Source organism: Petaurus breviceps, unplaced genomic scaffold (assembly GCF_028583685.1).
Source record: "Petaurus breviceps papuanus isolate PSGF00001 unplaced genomic scaffold, PetGlider_PUasm1.0 38, whole genome shotgun sequence".
Classification (NCBI taxonomy): Eukaryota; Metazoa; Chordata; class Mammalia; order Diprotodontia; family Petauridae; genus Petaurus; species Petaurus breviceps.
This window is the reverse complement of record NW_027186304.1, coordinates 31,680,216-31,703,514: the sequence shown is the minus strand read 5'-3', so window position 1 is coordinate 31,703,514 and position 23,299 is coordinate 31,680,216. Positions and strand designations below refer to the sequence as shown.

The 23,299-nt window shown below is 37.0% G+C and overlaps 1 protein-coding gene across 1 annotated transcript in view; it reads left to right on the top strand.

Annotated features, from left to right (window-relative positions):
* Positions 1–23,299, top strand: part of NDC80 (NDC80 kinetochore complex component) — a gene marked incomplete at its 5' end in the record, with an annotated part of 35,847 nt that overhangs the window by 3,359 nt on the left and 9,189 nt on the right. Inside the window, 8 exons of the mRNA XM_069099479.1 lie at positions 2,110–2,212; positions 5,524–5,613; positions 7,299–7,392; positions 8,292–8,398; positions 9,363–9,507; positions 17,219–17,424; positions 20,875–21,027; positions 21,486–21,575. Coding sequence (XP_068955580.1) covers positions 2,110–2,212; positions 5,524–5,613; positions 7,299–7,392; positions 8,292–8,398; positions 9,363–9,507; positions 17,219–17,424; positions 20,875–21,027; positions 21,486–21,575 — 988 coding nt within the window. The remainder of the gene's footprint in view (positions 1–2,109; positions 2,213–5,523; positions 5,614–7,298; positions 7,393–8,291; positions 8,399–9,362; positions 9,508–17,218; positions 17,425–20,874; positions 21,028–21,485; positions 21,576–23,299) is intronic.

Below are 23,299 nucleotides of genomic sequence, written 5' to 3'. Positions count from 1 at the left end.
CCTCAGCCCTGGATTATTCTAACTTTCCCTCCTTGGTTCTCATGTAAGAGCTGCTAGAGTAATTCTCACAACTGTATTTGCTAGGTACATTAGAAATTCATATTATACAGCTTCAGCTGACTTGCTATAGTGTGGGGCCAGTTGAAGCTGACTGACTCCCTGTCTCATCCCCCAGAAAAGCTATTCCAAATCTTTGCTTCCCTCCTGAAGGCTTCCCACATCTCTCCCTTGCCTTCCCCTTTCTCTCAGCTAAGGATCTTCTTTCCTACTTTACTGAAATTCAAGACCATTTAATGTGGGGTCCCTCATTTCCTTTTCTCGTTATCTTGACTTACCTTGACATGACACCATCTTCCACTTTTTCCTCCTTTCAGTCTGATAATGAGGTGAACCTTTTTACCAGATCTAGCCCTTCTTCATGTACACTTGACACTATCCACTCCTCTCTTCTCCATCAGACTGCATCCTGAAGATCTTTTCTCAGTCCTAATCTTTCTCAGCTTTTATGCATATTTGATACTGTTGACCACACTCTCCAGATGCTCCATCCTTTCTGGATTTCCATGGCTCCTGATTCTCTTCCTCTTTCTGATCCCTCTTTCTCTTTCTCTGCAATCCATATCATAATCTCAAACTGGTTACTTCCTGAAGTGCTTTCTTCCCTTATTCCACATGCTGCCAGTGACCTCATCAGCTGTCGTGGCTTTATCTCTTCAGATGGCCTGTAGATCCAGCCACCATGTATAATACAGGACAGGGGTAGGAGGAAGAGGAGTGATAATAACCAGCATCCATACCGAGCTTACTGTGTGCCAGGCACCGTGCTGCACTTTATACAGCTCCCGTTTGATCCTCACAACAGCCCTGATATAATTATTATTATATTATTTTATTATATAATTATATTAATATTATATCATATAATATTAATATTATAATTATTGTATATTATTATTATTCCCATTTTTACAATTGAGGAAACTGAGGTAAGTAGGGTTAAGTGACTTACACAGTGTCTAAATCTGGAGTTGAACTCAGGTCTTCCTAACTCCAAGTCTAGCATTCTGCCCGCTACACTACCTCTTCCCCTGGGGTCACTGCCAGATTACTAATTGACTACTGGACATTTCAAACTGGATGTGCCAAAGACATCTTAAACTCAACATGTCCAGAACAGAGCTCATTCATTATCTTTCCTTCCAAACTTGCCTTTCTTCCAAACTTATCAATTTTGTCAAAGATGCTCCTGATCTTCTACTCACCCAGTTTTGCAACTTTGGATTCATCTCCTAAACTCTCACTCTTTCTCACCTGAAATACCCAAACAGTAAGTTGCCAAATTTTGTTTCTATAGCTCTCATATCTGACCCCTCTCTACTCACACAGATACCACCTTAGTTTAAGCCCTCATCTCCTCTTGGCTAAACTATCACAATGGCCTCTTAAATTAATCTCCCTTCCTTAATTTTTCCAACAGTCTAGGCCATCCTACACACTGCTCCCAGAGTGCTTTTCCTTAAGTGAAGTTCTTACCATGTTAGTTCTTCACTCATCCAATTCTAAATATAAAATCCTCTGTATAGCTTTTTAAATCCTATACAACCTTACCCCTATACATTACTACCCCTCCAGCACTTTATGATTAAGCTAAAGTGGCAGTCTCTATGTTCCTAACATATATCTCCTCTCTCTCTGCCTCCGCACTGCCCAACCCCCATGTCTAAAACACTCCTCATTTACCTCTACCTCATAGATTCCTCTCTTCCTTTTTGACACAGCTCAAACACAATCTTCTGTATGGAACTCTTCCTAAAACCCACAACTGCTAGCACCTTCCCTCTAAAACTCTTGTGCTTAACTACTTTGTATATATTTATATTTATTTATTATATTTTTATACTAAATATATTTTGATATAACCTTGTCTTACCTATGAGAAAGTAAATTACTTGTGAGTAAAGGCTGTTAATTCCTTATGTCTATATCCCTAGTACGTAGTACATATTAGGCATTTGACAAATACTTGTTCATTAATTGATTTTTTATGAGATGCTTATTTTATCTACTCTTATGTTTAATATGTTAACTACATTATTGTTACTTTTATAGGTACCCATTTACTTTACCAAAAAGCTCCATGTATACAGTAGGAGCACCTCATACATGGCCTCATGTTGTGGCAAGTCTGAACTGGCTTATAGACTGCGTCAAGGTATTGTTTGAATTGAATAAGATTAAAACATTTGCTTTTAAAAATATAGGGATATTTTGCATCCCAAAATAAGTGAAGCAGAGATTCATAACTTTAGCTTTATAGTCCCTCAGCACAAAATACTTTTAGTTACCTCAAAGGGCATCATAAAATGTTCATTCCAAATTAAAATTTTAAAAATCTTTCCATTAAAAATGAATTAAAATGGGGCAGCTAAGTGGCGCAGTGAATAGAGCACTGGCCCTGGAGTCAAGAGGACCTGAGTTGAGGGACGGCCAGGTGGCTCAGTGAGTAAGAATGCCAGCCCCAGTGTCAGGAGACCTGGGATCGGTTCTGGCCTCAGATACTCGGCACCCACACAAAAATAACTGGCCATGTAACCTTGAGCAAGTTACTTAACCCCACTTGCTTTAAAAAAAAAAAAAAAAAAGAGGACCTGAGTTGAAATCCTGCCTCAGACACTTAACACTTATTACCTGTGTGACCTTGGACAAGTCACTTAACCCCAATTGCCCTGCCTTGCCCCCTCCAAAAAGACCAAAAAAAAAAAAGAATTAAAACTAAAATCTAAAGAGAAAGGGCATATACCATTTAGTTGAAATGACTATTTTTTTTCCTCACAAAGTACTCCATTCCAAAATTCTCTTGTCAGAAAACATAATTTAAGCATTATCTTACAAAAAGTGAATTATTTTACCATAACTAATATTTCCACCTAGATGTATAGGTGTCATAATTTGAAGTTAGACAATTTAATAGTAAATTATTTTGTAAAATTGTAAAAAAGAAAGAAAAATATAAGTTTTTAAACTTTAAAATATTTTTTAAAACGATATTTTTTTCATTTTCATGCTTAAAATGTTATACTTAACTAAACTTTTCTGAGTGATTGTGACATAAACTTTATAGTGGGAGGAAAAGAGATTTCTTTACATCAGTGCTTGCAGTTAATAGAGCACCAGCCCTGGAGTCAGGAGGACCTGAGTTCAAATCCAGCCTCAGACACTTAACACTTAACTAGCCAGGTGATGTTGGCTTAATCCAACTTAATCCTCACTTAATCCAAATTGCCCTGCCTTCCCCCCTGCAAAAAAGAAAAAAAAGATTTTAAAAAATTTAGTTTTTAGTTCTGAACCAGGTAATTCAACCAATTAAATTGTATCTTGAGTTGCTACAAAGTCATCCATCTAAACAAAATCTTTTTAAGCTCAGTCCCACAAACTTTGTACAGAAATGTAACATTGAATTAAAATATATTATTCTAGAAAAAAATTATTTGGAGAACAAGTGGCTTGGGTCCTAACTTTAGGGTTATAATTTCAAAAAGAGCTCTAGATTACTGACTTGGCCTAAATTATCAAGTGTTAGGCCATATAAAATTAGTTGTAGTTTGATCAGTCACAATTCTGTGCCAGGCAGCAAGTGCTACATGCTAAGTAGACAAGTAAAATGAATCAAAGGAGAGAAAGTGTCCTGTTTGAAGAATAGAAAGAAAGCCAGTTTGTCAGTATCACAGAGGAAGAGGAGCAATGTACAGTGAAAGTGAAAAGACAAGTTGGGGCCAGTTTGTGTAGTGCTCTGAAAGCTAGCTGTATTTTCTCTAGAGTCACATGTTCAGCTTTGCCCTTAATGAAAATTACAGGAAGACCAATTAGGAGACCATTGAAGTAGTTTAGACAAAAGGTGGTAAGGGCCTAAACCAAGATGGTAGCCACGTAAGAAGAAGTCAAGTGTGAGCAGTGTTACAGAGGTAGAAAAAGATTTGGCAACTCATTGGATATTTGAAATCAGCAAGAAGAAGGAGTTGCAATCAATGCTAAATTTATTCATCTGGAAGATTAGAAGAATGGCAGTACCTTCAACAGAAATAGGAAATTTTGGAAGAGGAGAGTTTAGGGGATGCATAATGCCTCATTTTTGACTTGTTAAATTTAAGATATCTCTGGGACCTCCAGTTTGAACTGTCCAATAGTAATTGAAGCTTGGGAAGAGATGGAGCCTAGAATATATACAACTGTGAGTCATCAACATAGAGATGAAAATTAAGTCCATGGGAGCTGAGGAGGTCACCAATAATAATAATAGCTAAGTTATACATCTCTTACTATGTACCAGGCACTGTGCTAAGTACTTTACAATTATTATCTTACTTAGTCCTCACAGTAACTCTAGAAGTTAGGTGCCATTATTAATCCGCATTTTATAGATGAAGAAACAGGCAAACAGAGGTTAAGTGACTTGCCCAGGTCCCACAGCTAGTAAGGCCAGATTTATCTCAGGTCTTCCTACTCTAGCCCCTGTGCTCTATCCATCATACTTCTAGCTGCCCCAAGAGGGAGAATATAAACATAGGAGAATAGAAGACCTAAGACAGAGTCTTGGGGAACACCTATAGTTAGGAGACATGATAAAAATGATGAATTAGAAAAGGAGATGGAAAAGACATGAATGGGTAGCTTAATAAAAATCTTAAATTAAGGAAAGTTATCTTGTGGATAAAGGATTATACTGAATCAAGAGATCAGATTGTAATCTAGAAAATACTATGACTGATATTTTCCTAGAACCATTTTTCTTATCCTTTCAATTGTTTTGACTTCACTTAGTGTTAATACATTCCATTTATTTCTTAAAGATGTTCAAGTTTGATAATGTAGAAAGAAATTCTGTTATTAACATAACATACTAATGTGCACTGATACCTATCCTAGCCAAACTTTTAACTTTTTAGAACAAATTTCAAAAGTATTTCCTGCAAAATGCTAATCACTTTGGACACTAAAAGTAAATGAGATGAAATATGGGAATATATATAGTCTATTATGTTGTTAAGAAAATGAAAAATTTGCAAATAGTAGCCACCTCTAGGTTATTACCTGGTTGGCATTTCCTAAAATGTAGGGAAGGATATAGTAAGCTAAAATTTTTATTTGTGCTTTGATGTATGAGTAACAAACAATGATTCAGCAAAAGTTGCAAATATACATTGTTTGTAAGGAATCTTTCCATTCCTGGAAATTTCTGTTTGTTCATCATAGCATTAAGTGAATTATCCCTTGTTAGTAATATTTCTTTAATTACACTGGATTCCTTGTAATTATGTGTAGCTAATTAAAATATTGCTAATGAAGCCAGGGTTATGCATTTAGTCTTCCTCTCATAATATACTCTGAAAAGAGCAATGTTAGGAATAGCATAAATGTATTTATAGATATAACAACTTTGTTTAAGAAAAAAAATTTTTGAGAGATGAATCTGTTAGTAATGTATGTGTTTGAGAGCAGCTAAGTATTTTACTATGTCCTATTTAGCTCATTTTTGCCAGCAAACAAAGTTCACCTTCATTTGATGATGGACAACCCTGGGGAGGAGAGAGTGAAGACGGAATAATGCATAATAAGGTAGCCTAACCTCACAGAATTGTTTTTTATTTTTAAGAGTTGGCGTGGTGTTAATGAACTGAATGTGTCATCACATAAAATTTAATGTAAATTCTTATAGGATTTTTGTTCTTTCTGAAGTACTGATGTATGCATATTCAATTAAAATGTAATTAAAGAGTATCACAGTGCTTGGCACATAGTACGTGCTACATAAATGTTGGGATTTATTATTATTAAGTAAGAAAATAAACTCAGAATAGTTAACCAACTTCTCTGTGGTCATAAAGCTGGGTAATGTTCAACAAATTTGCTCAAACTCAAGTCTTATTACTGTTTCTGTTGTTCTTTCCCATATACCACAAAAAGCTTACACGGTGGTTTGAGCACTAGGAAATGGATATTTTTATACATATTTTAAAGTAATAAGACCAGTACTAGCTTTGCGATTTTGATAAGGCCCTAAGCAACACTATCATGACAGGCTGTTCCCTACATTTTGCACATGAAATTCAGTGAATCTACTTTAATGGTCACAGTGTAGTTGTAATGAAGCCAGGCTCACCAGTTACCTTAATGTGCATTTCTTAATTCTAACCAGGCATCTTCTATGGCCGTGGTCACCAGGGGAGTATAGCATAGTATAACTCATCATTACTATTGATCAAAAAAATAAAACAAAAGAATTTCCTCCATTTTGTGTATAATAGGGTTAGGAGAAAAAGCATGTGTCCCAATAGTATGTTAAGAAATACTCAGGGGGCGGCTAGGTGACACAGTGAATAGAGCATGGGCCCTGGAGTCAGGAGGACCTGAGTTCAAATTTGACCTCAGACACTTGACACACTTACTAGCTATGTGACCTTGGGTAAGTTACTAAATGCCCTGCCCTCCCCCCTCCAAAAAGCCAAAAAAAACCCGCTCATCCTAGTATTGATTCCTATAAGATCACTGTCATATCCTAAAGAGCGGCATCAAACTTACCTTTTGAATCCACACTGAAATCAGTGAATGAATGCAGCACTTTAACTGTGTGCAAAGTACTGTGCTAAGCACTGAGGATACAAATAGAAAAGTAAATAGCCCCTGCTCTCAGCAAGCTCATATTCTAAGGAGGGAGACAACACACATGGAAAATTTTATGTACAAGTCAGAAAAGTCCCATGGCCCTTAGAGTACAGTAGCAAAGCAAGTTGTTAATGCCTCTTCTTTAATGTCAGTATTCCCAGGGCTCTTGGATTCCAAGTCCTGGGCTGTTCCCATCAAGTCTGAAGAGAGATGGTTATCAAGGTGTGATGCTCTTAGCAAAATACCTCACACAAAGAAGGTGTTTAGTAAATGCTTCTTCCCTGCCCTTCTCATGGGCTACCTGCCCTATGTTTCCATTTTAACACAGTTATCCTTCAGAATTTCATATTTCTTAATGACCCTCCATTTCTCTGTTATTCCAAGGACTAAATCAAAGGAGGATGTTCTTCCTTTTGGTATCATTTTATACTAAGAAGTCAAAGCACATAAATATGATTAAATCTGTAAAATGAATGAAATACACAAATTTTCTTTATGTATTCTTAGACAGGTTCCTATTAGTGTGTTTGGTTTTTATTTAATTAATTTAAATTTATACTTTACACAAAGGAAAATAGTAAAATAGCTAGCTAAAAAATTGTGACTTCAAAAAAAAAATCTACTTCCCTCTTTTCCAGTTGTTTTTGGACTATACTGTAAAATGCTATGAAAGTTTCATGACTGGTGCTGATTCTTTTGAAGATTTAGATACAGAATTACAGTCAAAGCTAAGTAAGTATTCTTCATTTTTAATATGTTAAAATTTGCTGCCTTATACTAAATACTGAAATAATAAAACTTTTTAAACTAAACACCATCAAAATAAATCTTATTTATGTAAGGATTTTACTTTTTAAAAGTACCTTACTCATTGATCTTCATGCTTCCCTTGGGTGGCAGATGGTATCCTCATGCCCTGAGGTATAATTAAGTAAGTTGCCCAAAGTCTTTCACATTTTCTCTGGCAGATGAAATGCAAGTTCCCTGACTTAGTCTGTTTTTCCATTTGATTATACTACCATAAAACTCAAGCCACAATGTCTATTATAAAGGTTTAGTGATTTTCTTTTACTTGATATTATTACTTATGTTGAAAAACCAGTTTAGGGGCAGCTAGGTGATGCAGTGAATAGAGCACTGGCCCTGGAGTCAGGAGGACCTGAGTTCAAATCCGGCCACAGATACTTCACACACACACACACACACACACACACAAAACTAGCAGTGTGACCTTTCCCAAAGGCAAGTCACTTAACCCCAAATGCCCTCCAAAAAGCAAAAAAAAAAAAAAAAACAGTTTATATGTAAAGGGCAAGTATAGATCTAAATGCCAAAAGAGTTTCCTTCAGCCAGCATGTAAACTCTTGAAAAATGATGAAACCATTTCATAATGACTTCCTCTTGGGAGAGATACCTTCCTAGCCATTGATCTGGTTATGCCAACTGCTTCTCATGGGGAAGATAGCAAGCTAGATCACTTTGAAAGGTATTTACTGAAAGGATGAGGAGTAGGGAGCAGTCAAAGTCCTAGTAGATATACTGTCAGGAAAATTTAATACAAAATGTAATCATTATTTTTGAATAACTAATGGTTCCTATTAACTACATTTGGGGGTTTTATTTCTTTTCAGAGGACTTATTTAATGTAGATGATTCCAAGCTAGAATCTTTAGCTTCAGAAAACAAAAAGTTAACTGAAGAAATTGCAAGGCTGGAACGAGAAAAAGAAAATGAACCGGTTAGTAAACATGCTTGTCTCTAATGAGATTGTACAATAGGGAATTTGAGCTAAAAAACTCTTTTAGTCTCTCAATTCCTTTTTATCTGATTTGGTGCTTTGCCTTTTTCATAAAGAGATGTGTTTTTAAGAAATTTTATTTGTTAAGTTTTCACTAACATAAGATTGAACCACTTGTGAAAGCAAGTTGCTTTATATTCCCCAGAATCTGTTTGTCCCTTGTGTGATGTAGCTTAGACTAATGAGATGTCACCTGATGCAAGTTTCATGTACGTTTACATAAGGCCAAAAATAAGTCTCATGTCTCAGTTTGGAGGTCGTTTATGGTTGTTGGGAAAAGAAGTAATAAAAGGATATATTTTTTGTTTAATGTTATACTTTTTATGTTAGATACTTTATATAAATTAAAAGCATTATGTAATTACAATTTGATACCTTAATCTAGATAGTTGTATGTGTATATTTAGCTGTGTAGTCAAGACATTTTTGAGGTTAAAATTAGGCTTTGAACTTCACAAAAATAATATAGTTCTCAAGTGCCAAGGAAATTAGTACTTTCAAACAATTTCTCCCTGACCTTTAAGTTCCTCATCTCATTATTTACTTAAAAGAAATCCTTCTCCTTAATAACTCTATATAACATCACAGCATTTGCTTATTTCTATCAAGAGATATAAGCATTATGATTTTGATATTGACATAATAGATAGTGTTGGATTTAGAGTCAGGAAGACTTGAATTGAATTCATCCTCCTTTCCTTTGTGCCTTAGGTAGCTCCCTAGCAGGCATCTCCTGAGTCCTAAATAAGTTGTGATCGGCCTTAATAGTTGAAGTTCCCACACTGGAGTCCTCTACCCTGACAAAAAAAATCAGTTCTTTTAAGTATTCATATTTGAAGTAATTTTGGACTAAGATAAATTGTCTCTCTTTTGTTCACACAATTAATATTCTTTTCTCCTAAAGAATCGTCTGATATCACTAAGAAAAGCGAAGGCATCTTTAAAAGCAGATGTTCAGAAGTACCAGGACTACATGGACAATTTGGAGTCTCATTCCAGCATTCTTGACCAGAAATTAAGTAGTCTCAATGAAAATACTCCTGCTGTAGGTAAGGTCACAACATTAGATATTAAAGATAACAATGTTAGTGAGTACTCAGGTATTCACTCTTTCAGGGACAAGAAGACTCCAGTCCAAGAATGTAGGTTTCTTTTATTCAAGATATTTTTCCTTCTTTCTGGATAATTTCCTACCGACCATTTGCCTCTCTTACACTCCAGCAATTGGTGCTTCAGATTCTGCTACCACTGCTTCCTAACCACTTCAGTTCCCTGAGCAGAGGGCAGAACAAGACAAAAAATAGCACGTGTAATGGCCCTTGGCAGGTGGGGGGATACCTGTGTCCTGGTGCCTGAAAGTGTATGTTCTTATTCCTGTCCTGTTGTCACAGATTGGAGAGAAGGTGGAAATGAGATGAAGAGACAACATGTTTATCTCCTGCGCCTTCAATTCCAGAAGCAAGGCAGAGAAAGGAAGCCAAAGTACACAAATACTAGGGTTGAGAAACAAAATGCCATGCTGGGCTGTCCTACCGTCATTGCTGGTTCTTGACTTTTCAGCTGTATTCTTTCAGGCCCCTTTGTAGTGGGCTAAGGATGGACCACTCCTTTTAAGATGTGGCTAGAATGGGAGGCAGCTAGGTGGCACAGTGAATAGAGCACTGGCACTGAAGTCAGGTGGACCTGAGTCCAAAACCAGCCTCAGATACTCGACACTTAACTGCTGTGTGACCTTGGGCCCATTTAGCCCCAAATGCCTTACCTTTCCCCCCTCAAAAAAAAAATAAAAGAAGTGGCTGGAATGGCATTTATGCATTTAAGAATGACCTCTCTAAAGTATTTGTCATCCACTGAATCTGAAAAGCTGCTAATCACTCTTGATATGACCTACTGGCTCACTTGGTGATTTTGTTTTAAGTCATTATGAAGTTATTATAAAAACATCTGTACTTTTTTGGCATGCATATTCTAATTATATCCCTTATTGGTATCTCCAAAATAATACTATTCTTCCTATTATTCTGTGATGATTTATTTGCAGAGACAAAGAGGAGACAAGTGGCTCAGATAGACTTTAAGGGTCATTTATACCACCCATATTTTAATTAAGGACATACCTGGGTAAGGAACAGCACTAGCACACTGGAGCTTATAGCCACAGGGGAGCAGGGACCCTGGTCACAGTAATAGAGCAGAAAAGAGTGCTTGTGGTTGCTGAGAGACCTGGCACAAGCCAGCAGAATAGTAGACACACCTCTTCTTAGATCATAGCTCTGAAAATAGCAGCACAAAAAACCTGAGGTTTACCACAGTGTCCTCTCTAACCTAGGAGCAGAACCCAACTTAAATATAAAGTCAAGAAAGAAGCAGGAAAAATGAGCAAACAACAAAAAAAGATCCTGACCATAGTAAATTACTATGGTGATAAGATCAAAACACAAACTCAGAGGAAAACAGAATCAAAGGAGCTATATGCAAAGCCACAAAGAAAAATGTGAGTTGGTCTCAGGACCAGAAAGAACTCATAAAAGAGCTCAAAAAAGATTTTAAAAACCAAATAAGAGAGGTTGAGGAAAAAATGGGAAAAGAAATGAGTGATGCAAGAAAATCATGAAAAAAGTCAACAGCTTGGTAAAGGAAATACAAAAAAAAATTATTAAAAAAAATAACACTTAAAAATCAAAATACACCAAATGGTAAAAGAGGAACAAAAATCCACTGAAGAGAACATCTTAACAAGTAGAATTGACATCAGAACCCACAAAATGACACAGAGAAGCTAACCTCCCTCCAAGGACAGCCCAGCAGGCTGGCAGGAATCGGCCAGCGCAGTGCTCTGGAGCCAAACCCAGCCCTACTCTAGCCGGAGGTTTTAGCCTCAGGGCGGCCTGACCAGCCTCTGACTGGAGGGACTTAAGATCACCAGCAGGTGTGGAGGTTTCCAGAATTATCAACCCATACATGCTAAGGACAAAGTGAGAGGTCAGTGCAGTGTGGACTTTGGGATCCAGTAGGGAGTGTAGTCGGCCTTTGCCCCCAGGGCAAGAGGCTGCTGAGGCGGCCCCGCACAGCCACCTTGGCAGCTTCAGCTCCTGGCCTGCAGATTGTAGGGCGACCAAGCAACCAGTCTGAGGAGTAATCGCTCTTGCATTAACCTGCTTGGATCTGGATTACAGTCTAGGGTGGAGGTCCTGGGGTGTGTGACCAGCTTGCCAGAGTGTGTGGAGGCTTCAGAGAGGGTACCCAACTAATACTTTTGGTAGCTGAGAAAACCCCAGCATTTGGGATGAAGCTTCCCTGTCTGGTGGCAGTCCTACTGTGGCAAAAAGCCCAAAAATCAAGTGAGTGGCAACATGAGCAGGCAAAGGAAGCAAACCAAGCAGAGCAATCCAACTTTATACTCCTATTTTGGGGACAAAAAGGACCAAAGCATGGAACAGGAGGAAGACAGTGAACTCAGAACTCCTGCACCAAAAGCTTCCAAGAAAAATACGAGCTAATTACAGGCCATAGAGGACCTTAAGAAGGATTTTGAAAACCAAATAAGAGAAGTGGAGGAAAAATTGGGAAGAGAAATGAGAATGATGCAAGAAAACTATAAAATGAGAGTCAACAACCTGACTGAAGAAAATAACACCTTAAAAAACAGACTAACTCAAATGGCAAAAGAGGTTCAAAAAGGCAATGAGGAGAGGAATGCCTTAAAAAGCAGAATTTGCCAGATGGAAAAAGAATCTCAAAAGCTCACTGAAGAGAATCATTCCTTCAGAATTATATTGGAGCAAATGGAAGCTAGTAACTTTGTGAGAAATCAAGATACTATTAAACAGATCCAAACAAATGAAAAAACAGAAGGCAATGTGAAATATCTCACTGGGAAAACCACTGACCTGGAAAATAGATCCAGGAGAGATCATTTAAAAATTATTGGACTTCCTGAAAGCCATGATCAAAAATAGAATTCAGAAATCATCCTTCAAGAAATAATTGCCCTGACGTTTTAGAACCAGAGAGCAAAATAGAAGTTGAAAGAATCCACCAATCACCTGAAAAAGATCCCAAAAAGAAAACTCCTAGGAATATTATAGCCAGGTTCCGGAATTCCCAGATCAAGGAGAAAATATTACAAGCAGCCAGGAAGAAACAATTTGAATATTGTGGAAACACAATCAGTATAACACAGGATCTGACAGCTTCTACACTGAGGGCTCGAATGCCTTGGAATATGATATTCCAGAGGTCAAAGGAGCTGGGATTAAAACCAAGAATCACCTACCCAGCAAAACTGAGTATCATGTTTCAGGGGAAAATATGGTCATTCAATGGAATAAGGGACTTTCAAGCATTCTTAGAGTTGAATAGAAAATTTGACATTCAGATGCAAGAAGCAGGAGAAGCATGAGAAGGTAAACAGGGAAAAGAAATCATAAGGAACTTATCAAAGTTGAACTATTTACATTCTTACCTGGAAACACAATAATTTTAACTTATGAAACTTTTCTCAGTATGAGAATAATTGAAGATATTAGGAATATATATACATTTATTCGTGCATATATGTCTACATATGAGGGTATATGGGCATGTGAATGTATGTATATATGTGTACAGGTATACATAGATAGAAGGCACCAGACCAATTTAATGGGAAGGGGTGATACTTAAAAGGTGAAATTAAGAGGTGAGAGAGGAATATAATGAGAGGAGACAGGGAGAGACAGAATGGGGTAAACTATCTCATATAGAAGAGGCAAGGGAAAATGGTTACAAAGGAGGGGAAGAACAGGAAGGCAAAAGGGAATAGGTCAACCTTACTCTCCTTGAATTTGGCTTAGGGAGGGAATGACATACACACTAAATAGGGTATCACCCTACAGGAGAGTAGGGGGGAAGGGGATGAGAGGGGGGATGATGGAAGGGAGGGCAGGTTGGGGGGGAGGGAAGTTGGAAGCACCCACTTTTGAAAAGGGACAAGATCAAAGCAGAGAATAGAACAAGTGGGAGGTGGGATAGGAGGGAAGGAAATATAGTCAGTCTTCCACAATATATCTACTATGGAAATGTTTTGCGTAGCTACACATGTACAACCTATATTCAATTGCTTATCTTCCCAGTAAGGGTGGGTGTCAAGGGAGGAAGGGAATTAATCTGGAATTCAAAGTTTTAAAATCAAATGTTTAAAAATATATACATATGCTATTATCAATATTATTTTACATGTAACTGGGAAATAAGATATACAGGCACTGGGGCATAGAGATCCACCGTGCCCTACTGGAAAGTTGGAGGGAATATGAGAGAGAGCAGATTGGAGGAGGGGATATCCAGTGGGATCACTATTTTGGGGTAGGGGGTAGGGGAAAAATGGGGAGAAAATGTATAACTCAGAATCTTGCGGAAATGAATGATGTAAACTAGAAGTTAATAAAGCATTTAATTAAAAAAGAAAGAAAAAAGTTAGAAATGAAAACGGAAAAAAGCTGTATAAAAATTCCCTGAAGAAAAGAACTTGAAAGATTTAGCCAAATGGAAAAGGCAGTACAAAAGCTCAGTGAAGAAAGTTCCTTAAATATTAGAATTGGGCAAGTGAAATCTAATGGCTCATTGAGACACCAAGAATCAATTGAACAAAATCAAAAGAATGAAAAAAATCAGGACTGCTAGGTGGCATAGTGAATAGAGCACCAGCCCTGGAGTCAGGAGGATCTGAGTTCAAATTCAGCCTCAGACACTTAACACTTACTAGCTGTGTGACCTTGGGCAAGTCACTTAACCCCAATTGCCCTGCCTTCCCCCCTCCAAAAAGCAAAAAAAAAATTTTTTTAAGAAGAATGAAAAAAAACTATAAGAAAATGTGAACTATTTTACTGGAAAAACAACTGACATAGGAAATCGATCAAGGAGAGATAATTTAAGAATTATTGAACTACTTGAAAATCATGAACAAAAGAAGAGCCCAGACATCCTATTTCAAGAAATTATTGAGGGAAACTATCCTGATTTCCTAGAACCAGAGGATAAAGTAGAAATTGAAAGAATTCACCAGTCATCTCCTGAAAGAGATCCCAAAATGAAATCTCCCAGGATTATTATAGCCAAATTCCAGAGCTCCCAAGTCAAGGAGAAAATATCTGAGGCCAGATTTGAACCCGTGTCTTCCTGACTGCAGGTCCACTGCTCTAACCACTGTGCCATATGATAGTTCAATTTGATTAAAACAAAGAATTTATGGAGGGTATTGATATATGAAATATGACTAGAAATATAAGTTGGAGCCAGATTATGGGGGAAGATAGATAGAAAGAGACTTTGACTAGAGTGGTGATAGTGATTATATGGGGGTGGGAGTGAGGTGCAAAGAAGGGGACAAACACAAGATGTAAAGGTAAAATTGACTAGCCTTGGCAAATGACTGGATGTAAGGTATGAAAGATAAAGAAAAGGCAAAATGACTGAAGTTTCAAACTTAGGTGATTGGGAAGAGGGGTAAATTTAGAAGGAAAGGTGGAGAATTTAGCTGAGGGAGGTTAAAGTTCTTTTTACTCTCTTCAGATTACATGGAATGTAGTCTATTCTAGGTGCCACATTTTGGGAAGGAAATTGCTAAACTAAAGGGTTTCAGAAGCAGGAATTATAAACCTAGCAACTGTGAACTTCAATATTATGATAACTATATTTCAATATAATTTGTTTCCTTTGTAATCCTCTTTATTTTATACATTTAAAAGCATTATTCTGAAAAGGAAGCCACAGACTTCACCAGACTGCCAAAGGGGTCCATGACACAAAGGTTAAGAGTCCCTGGTCTAAAGAAGAGTAGAATTGTAAAGGGTTTGAAGATCATGCTGTATGAAGACCCATTCAAGAAAATAGAAATCTTAAGCTGGAAGAGGGGGGAAGAAAATTTAGGAAAGAGATGATTACCGTCTTCACATATTTGGAGACCTGTGCTGTGGAAAAAGGATTTGACCCCACAGGGCAAAACTAGGGGTAATGTTTAAAAGTGTCAGCAAAGGTACATTTAAACTTGATATAAGAAAAGCTTCCTAACAGTCAGAACTATCCAGAGGTAGAATGTGCTAACTCTAGGGACATGAGTTCTCCCTCATTAACAGTCTCCAAGTGAAGCCCAACCACTTATTTGGGATAGTGTAGAAAGAATTCTTGGTCAGGTACTGGTTGAGCTAGATGGTCCCTGAGGCTCCTTCTGACTAAAATTATTTTGAATTTAGACATATTAAATTTGAAGTACTGGTAGGACATCCAGATGGAAATGCCAGTAAGCTATTGGAGATGCAGGATGAGGGGTCAGTATAGAGACTAGGTCTGAATATGTCTATTTGGGGAATCATAAAGTTAATGATTGAACCCATAGGAGCAGATGATGTCCCCAGGGGAAAGAAAGTAGAGGAAGAGGAGATGGATCAAAGGAACCCAAACTTAAGAGACAGGGGAGGGGGTTAGAGGATAAACCAGCAGAGGAGAGGGAGAAGAAACAGACAAGTAGGATTAGAACCAAGGAATAATCATGGAAGCTAGAGGGAAGAGAGTATCCAGGAACAAGCAGGCGGTCATGAAGAATATCATGCAGAAAGGTAAAGGCAGATAAAGACTAAGAAAACTCAGTCATATTTAGCAGTTTACAGCTCTTGAATATTTTAATAATGGAGCAATTTCAGTAGAGAAGCAAAGTCAGATTGCAAGGAGCTCAGAAGTAAATGAGAGGTGGGTCATTTATGACTTGTCTTATCTAAGTCTTGTGTAACTGAGTCCTAATCAATTGACATAGTAAAGCCCTAAACAGTATAGCTGCCTAAGGCATCAATGAAAATTGCAATGAAATGAGAAACAATTCTCTGATTTAAGTGTGAAAATACTATACAGGCTATTCATTTAACTTAATACAGAGGGTCATGGTACTGTAGATTGTTAAGATCCATCAGGGCAGAGACTGTTTCTTATTTTTGTATCCCCAGTGCCTTGAGCATAGGATAGACACTTTAAGGTTTGCAAATCAATGTACACATCTTATTTCATTAGATGCTGACCCCATGTCTGAAGTGGGATCCCTGTTTTCCAGTTGAAGAACCTAACGTTTAGAGGGCTTCACACACATAACCATGATCACAGCTAGAAAGAGCTGAAGACAAGACTCTCCTGACCCCAAACCCAGCATTCTTTCCATTAAGCTGTACTTCCTTGCATACAGAGCACCTTTTAAACATTAAAATGTTTGTATAGAATGTCAGAGAGAGGCACTAGACCTGTGATTTCACTGCTATAGGGAACTCCTGGATAAGAAAACTACAAGTGTAAGTTGGCACCTTTATTGCAACTTAGTCTTAAAAGTGTTATCCAGGGCACTAAGAAGTTAAGTCACTTGCTCAGGGTCTCACAACCAGTATATGGGAGAGGCATATTTTAAAGCCAGGTTTTCCTGAATCTGAGGCAAGCTCTCAATCTACCATGCCATATGCCCTTTTAAATATAATCAACTAGGTATAAACCAATTATTTTTATTCTGAAAGTGAGTAGGAAGATATGGTTCAATATGTACATAAGTATTTGCTTGATACCCAGGTTTTCATCACTTTCTGATGCACAAAATTAAGTCAAACGCTGCTGTTTTCAATTGGTGGGTAGCAAATACAGATTGAGATTGTAGATCTCTGCAAATGGAGAATCGTGGCAATTGGAGTAAGTAATGACATTATTAACTGGTGAATCCAGGAAAGCTAACCAATATTTTCCTTAATACAGAACTGGAATTAGAAGCAGTAAAGCAAGAGAATGCCCGTCTACAAAGCATTATCGATAGCCAAAAGTATTCAATTGCTGACATCGAGAGAATACATCACGAAAGAAATGAATTCCAGCAAACCATCAAAAAATTAACTGCAGAACTAACAGCAGAACAAAAGCAGTTATGGAATGAAGAATTAAAATATGCTAGAAGCAAAGAAGCGGTATGTCACACTATTGCTAATTGGCAGAGCTAATTAGGACCTTGAGAGGGTAAATTGCTCTTTTCAGGCTTTCCAGTGGAAAGGGGTTGACTTACTAAAATAAGTTTGTGATACAGGTAGATCTCTAGAGTGAAAATACATGAAATTATATTTGGTCCCAAACTATTGTATAGGAATGCTCCACTTTTCCATTGGGAAAACTCAAACTTCTGAATAACCAAAAGCCAAAAATGGAAGACTCCATACTTGTTCAGGATAAAAGCTAGATACTGTCTTTTTTCAGACAACAGGCCTATCTAACTTCGCTTTTTATACCACACTAGAAAACCAACACTGTTGGGGTTTTTTTTTTATATTTATCTAGCTTAGCTTTTCCTAAGGAAAGGAAAATTAATCTTTCAGTCAAAATAAGAAAAATCAAAGTGATCAATATTAACTGATTTGGAGGTCATTATTTCAGTTTTTTTCAGTCATTATCTTTGATTGATGAGGAAATCATTTTCCTTATACATAACATAGAAGTGTTTTCTAATGTTCCAAATGTTTTCCAACACACTCCATATTTTCTGAAATTAACTTGTTCAGTAGTTCTTTTTGTTCTTTTTTTATTAATTTTTAGTATTCACTATTTACTTTTGTAAGATTTTGAGTTCCAAATTTTTTCTTCCCCTTTCTCCTCCTCCCTCCCCAAGATGGCATGCAGTCTGTTATAGGCTATACATGTAGTCATATTAGACATATTTCACATTAGTCATATTGTGCAAGAAGAATTAGGGCAAAAGGGAAAAACCACAAGAAAAAAATGAAAGAGAAAATAATATGCTCGAACCTGCATTCAGACTCCCTAGTTCTTTCTCTGGAGGTGGATAGCATTTTTTATCATGAGTCTTTTGGAATTGTACTATATACAAATAGTACTCTATTTGTGCTTTCTTTATGCTTAAACTTTTAACTTTTTTTATGACAAACTTTTTATGAGCCCCTGCTTTATGAAATAGGATAGAGAGAACAACCCTTTTCTTGACAGATGAAGATAGACATTGTGACCATCATTAATACTTGGCTTGTGACCTAGTAATGTATCCAGAAGGCTATCAAGGTATATAAGGCTGTTTGACTTTATCCTCAGTGGCTGTCAAACAGTTCTGATACCTACTTCTATGTATTTTCCAGAAGCATAAACATGTTCCTGTACAATATGGCATGGTGTCGGTATTTAGGTGTGGATGAATCTTTGTGGCCATCCCTAGCTATAGATATTTCATATCTGCTTTTGCTTCTATAGTTTCATTTTTCCCCAAACTGCTTCTCTTGTTCACTTAAGTAACGGAAGGCAGAACTGAGAGTTGCCAAAGGAATCCTGATAGCCAAGGATTATATGTAAACTTAAGTTAGTTGTACTTTTTGTACAGACTCTGAAATAGACAGGTGTGTTGATTTTGGGGTCTGTGGTAGATTCAGGAATCTGAAATAATAAAGATTCACAATAAGGGATTTGAAGGCAACCTTCCTTACCCAAATAATCTTTTCTACACACTATTTTACATTATTTATTCAACCAGTTGGTTTTATTTAAGTAACAACTATTTTTTTTTAATGCAAGGACCCTTAGGACCAGTAAGGAGCTAATAATAATTGGACTGGGAATAAGGACACCTGGGTTCCTGTTTTGGCTTCAGGTTAGCCATGTGATTTTGTTCAAGTTAACCTCTCTGGGCCTCAAATTTCTCATTTATAAAAAATAAAGGGTTAGATTGGGTGATCTCTCAAGTCCTTTCCAGCATGCAAATCCTATTATTCTATCAACCTAACATCATATACGTTTTAACTATCAGACTTTTTCAATTAGCAGAAGGCAATTTTGGCATATGCAAGGGAAGTTTTGGACAGCCAACAGACTAACATGAAAACTGTGAAGGCAGTAAAGGAAGGGTATAAAAAAAGGAGCAGTCCTGGGCCCAAAGTACATGTGGCCCAGTTTGTCACTTTTCTAGGGCCCATTCTCAAGAGGGGAACTAAGAAGTCAGAGTCATCTTCTTTGTGATGGTTTATTTTTGTAAGCTAAGAAAACAAGAGGAGGTTTCTGAAGCTCCCACAAAGGTCACAGAACAAACAACTACAACAATACAGAAGTCTAAGCCTGATTGCTGTAAAGGCCATATAGACCTTAGTAACCTGTGAGAGTATCACCGTTATAAAACAGCACATGAATCACTTTTTTGTTTTTAAATAAATGTTTATTGATGACTTCTTTTTCTTCCATCACATAGTTATCCACTCCTTTTATTTCCCCTCCTCCAAGAGAGCCATCCCATATAACAAATAGGATTTTTGTTTAAAGGCGGGGGGGGGCCAGAATCAGCACAACTGATCAGTACATTGGAAAAAATCAAAAAACCTATGCCAGGTGTAACACCTATGGACTTTTCATGCTTCACAAAGGAGTGGGTTGGAAGTGTCTTCATATCTTTTCATCTGAGTCATGCTTGATCTTTATGATTTTGTTTCATTCATTTTTCATTTTCTAGTGTGTGATTCTTTCCATTTACAATGTTGTAGTTACTGTAGTTATATTGTTTTCTTGGCCCGGTTTACTTCACTTTGTATCAGCTCATAAATGTTTTTTCATGCTTCTCTGTTTCATCACATTAGTCGTTTCTTACAGAACAGTGTTATTCCATTACTTTCATATATATATAAACAATTTGTTTAGCCATTCCTACTTGATGGGCATCTAATTTGTTTCCAATTCTTTACTGTCATGAAACTATTTACTTTTATGATTTACTATGTTCTCTAGAATCTATTTTAAGGGAGATCCTGACATGTTACTTTCATCTGCTTTAACATGTTCAATGTTCTAAATAATGAGTAAAGTCAACAACAAGTGAAATACAAGTTTTTAGGCAGTGATGATTGAGCAAAATAGCTACATCAAATTATTGCTTTTGTTGAGACAGGTTAGTGTAGGATTAAATTTTTGTCAAAAGTTGCTTAAAATTTTGGTACATAAAAAGTTATCTGGAAAATACACTCAGCAAAATACTTTAGAGAAAGTAAAATTTACAATTTTTCATTGATACGTTTGAGATCCTAGTGGGTTATCTAAAAACAGTTCTCTAGCATGATTTTCTTTTTAGAATCATTATTACGTAAGTACTTGTACATTATAGACAATGAAGTTTCAATCAGATAACAGAAAACTGAAATAACAAGAGTACCTTAGAGGGCAAAGACATTATTTGTTAGCTAATAACTGTAGTAAAATAGTCCATGAATGTTTAAATGACTGTATATTCTTGCCTTGGGTATTTTGTAGCTGGTGCCACTTTTATTTACTTCTTTGTTGATTTGAGTTACAAAGCTTGTAACAGAGTCAACAGTTAAAAGCCAGTTAGGAGAATGCTAGTTTTGATGCTATATTGTGTTATATTGTTGCTTTGTTTCTAGATTGAAGCACAACTGGCAGAATATCATAAACTTGCTAGAAAATTAAAACTCATTCCAAAAAGTGCAGAGAATTCCAAAGGTTATGACTTTGAAATTAAGTTTAATCCTGAAGCTGGCACAAACTACCCTGTCAAATACAGAACACAAGTCTATGTGAGTATTGATCTTTGTATGTATATATAAGATTTTTAAATTTTATGTACAAACAACACTTTTATTTTCGTAAATTGAGGCTCATAAATGAGACTCACACCATTAGCAAAAATTTACCTTTATTTCTTCTGCAAAAGAAAAAGTAGAGAAATGCAATAGGTCACTCTTCATCCCAAACATATAGATTTGGATGATTTTTTCAGCATACAGAGCAAATCCTTTCAGATAAACAAGTCAGAAAAAATAATTGATAAAGTCAAGAACTTCTCAATTTTAACTTAATCTGACTAGTTTTAGAGGTTAATATGCTACATTTCTGGAGCTTAACATATTAAATAGTTAACAGTTTTTTCAGTAGACACAATGTCTTTCAAAAGTGATGACACAAACACCAAAAATGAAATTTCCTGATGCCTTTATAATCATACGTTATAAACAATTTTTCCCATGTTTTATAGATACCACTTAAGGAGCTCTTAAACCAATATGAAGAAGGAATAAGCAACGCTATGCGTAAAAAAATGGGTTCTGAAGAGACCCTAGAACAAGTAAGTTAGAAAGATAAGATTTCAGGAATAATGACAGTTAACTCATATCTGTATTTCATTTTAAGCTTTACAAATTGTTTTATTCACAACAAGCCTGTGAGGTTGGGATGTCAGAGGCAGATGCTAGAAATAGAAAAGAGTGATTCAACACGTTAATTCGGAAAGCAATTTTTTTTTTAACCATATCCCTGATGGCATTGGTAAAGGGCAAAGAAACACTTTCCACTAATGTATATCATCACCTCCTCCATAAGTTATAGTTTTAGAGTGGTAGTGTCAAACTCAGAGAAATGGGGGGAACAGAGCCAAGATGGCAGAGTAAAGGCAGGGACTCACCTGAGTTCTCCCCCAAATCCCTCCAGATACCTGTAAAAAATTACTCTAAACAAATTCTAGAGCAGCAGAACTCACAAAAAGACAGAGTGAAACAAATTTTCAGCCCAAGACAACCTGAAAGGTTGACAGGAAAGGTCTGTTGTAGGGAAGGCTGAGAGAGGAGCACAGGCCACATCAGCACAGACCAGGCCCCAGCAAACCCGGAGCAGGTCTCAGGGGACTGACTGAATCTCTGGCAACTGTGGCAGTTTCAAGACTTCTCAGCCCACAGACTCCATAAACAACTTAGAAGGTCAGCAAGAAAGGGGTTTTTTGAACCGAGGTGAGAGAGAAGTGCAATCCATCCCCAGCCGACCAGGAGCAGGCCTTGGGAATGACTAAATGAGCAGCAACGGTAGTGTCTGCTTCCAGAGCTCTCAGTCCACAGACTGTAAGGGGATCGAACAAGTCAGAAGGAGATTGCAGGGGTGTCTTTGCTAGCACTGAGGCAGGACTCTGTTGCTCTGTTCATACTTGGATCTGGGTCAAAGTCCTGAGTGGCAGTCCTGGGGCAAGGAGGAGCACTGGCATAGCAGAGCTTGTGGCAGCAGTGGATGGGGAACCCTCCCCACAGTTCCAGGGCAGAAAAGAGTGCTTGTGGTTACTAACAGACCAGGAGAGGAGTAAACACCTCTCCTTAGATTATACCACCTTAGAAGAACTAAAAATTAACAGGTCCCTAGAAGTATCTCTAAAAACAGCTGCACAAAACCCCTGAAGCTTGGTATAGTATGCTCTCCACACTGGAAGCAGAGTCTTGCCTTAACAAAGAGTTAAAAAGTCAAGTAATAGGCTGAGAAAATGTAGCAGAAAAAAAAAAACAGACTAGAGAAACTTACTGTGGTGACAAGGAAGATCAAAAGACACACAGAAGAAGAAGACAAAGTCAAATCTCCTACATCTAAAGCTTCCAAGAAAAATATGAATTGGTCTCAGGCCATGAAAGAGCTCAAAAAGGATTTTGAAAAATAAGAAAAGTAGAGAAAAATTTGGGAAGAGAAATGAAAGTGATGTAAGAAAATCATGAAAAATGAGTCAACAGATTGCTGGAGAACCAAAAAAAAAAAATGCTGAGGAAAATAACAACTTAAAAAAACAGACTAGACCAAATGGTAAAAGAGGTCCAGAAAGCCAATGAGAAGAAAAATGCTTTAAAAAGCAGATGACCAAATGGAAAAGGAAGTCCAAAAGCTCACTGAGGAAAATAATTCCTTAAAAATTAGAATGGAGCAAATGGAAGCTAATGACTCCATGAGAAATCAAGAAATTATAAACCAAAACCAAAAGAATAAAAAAAATGGAAGACACTGTGAAATATCTCATTGGAAAAACAACTGACCTGGAAAATA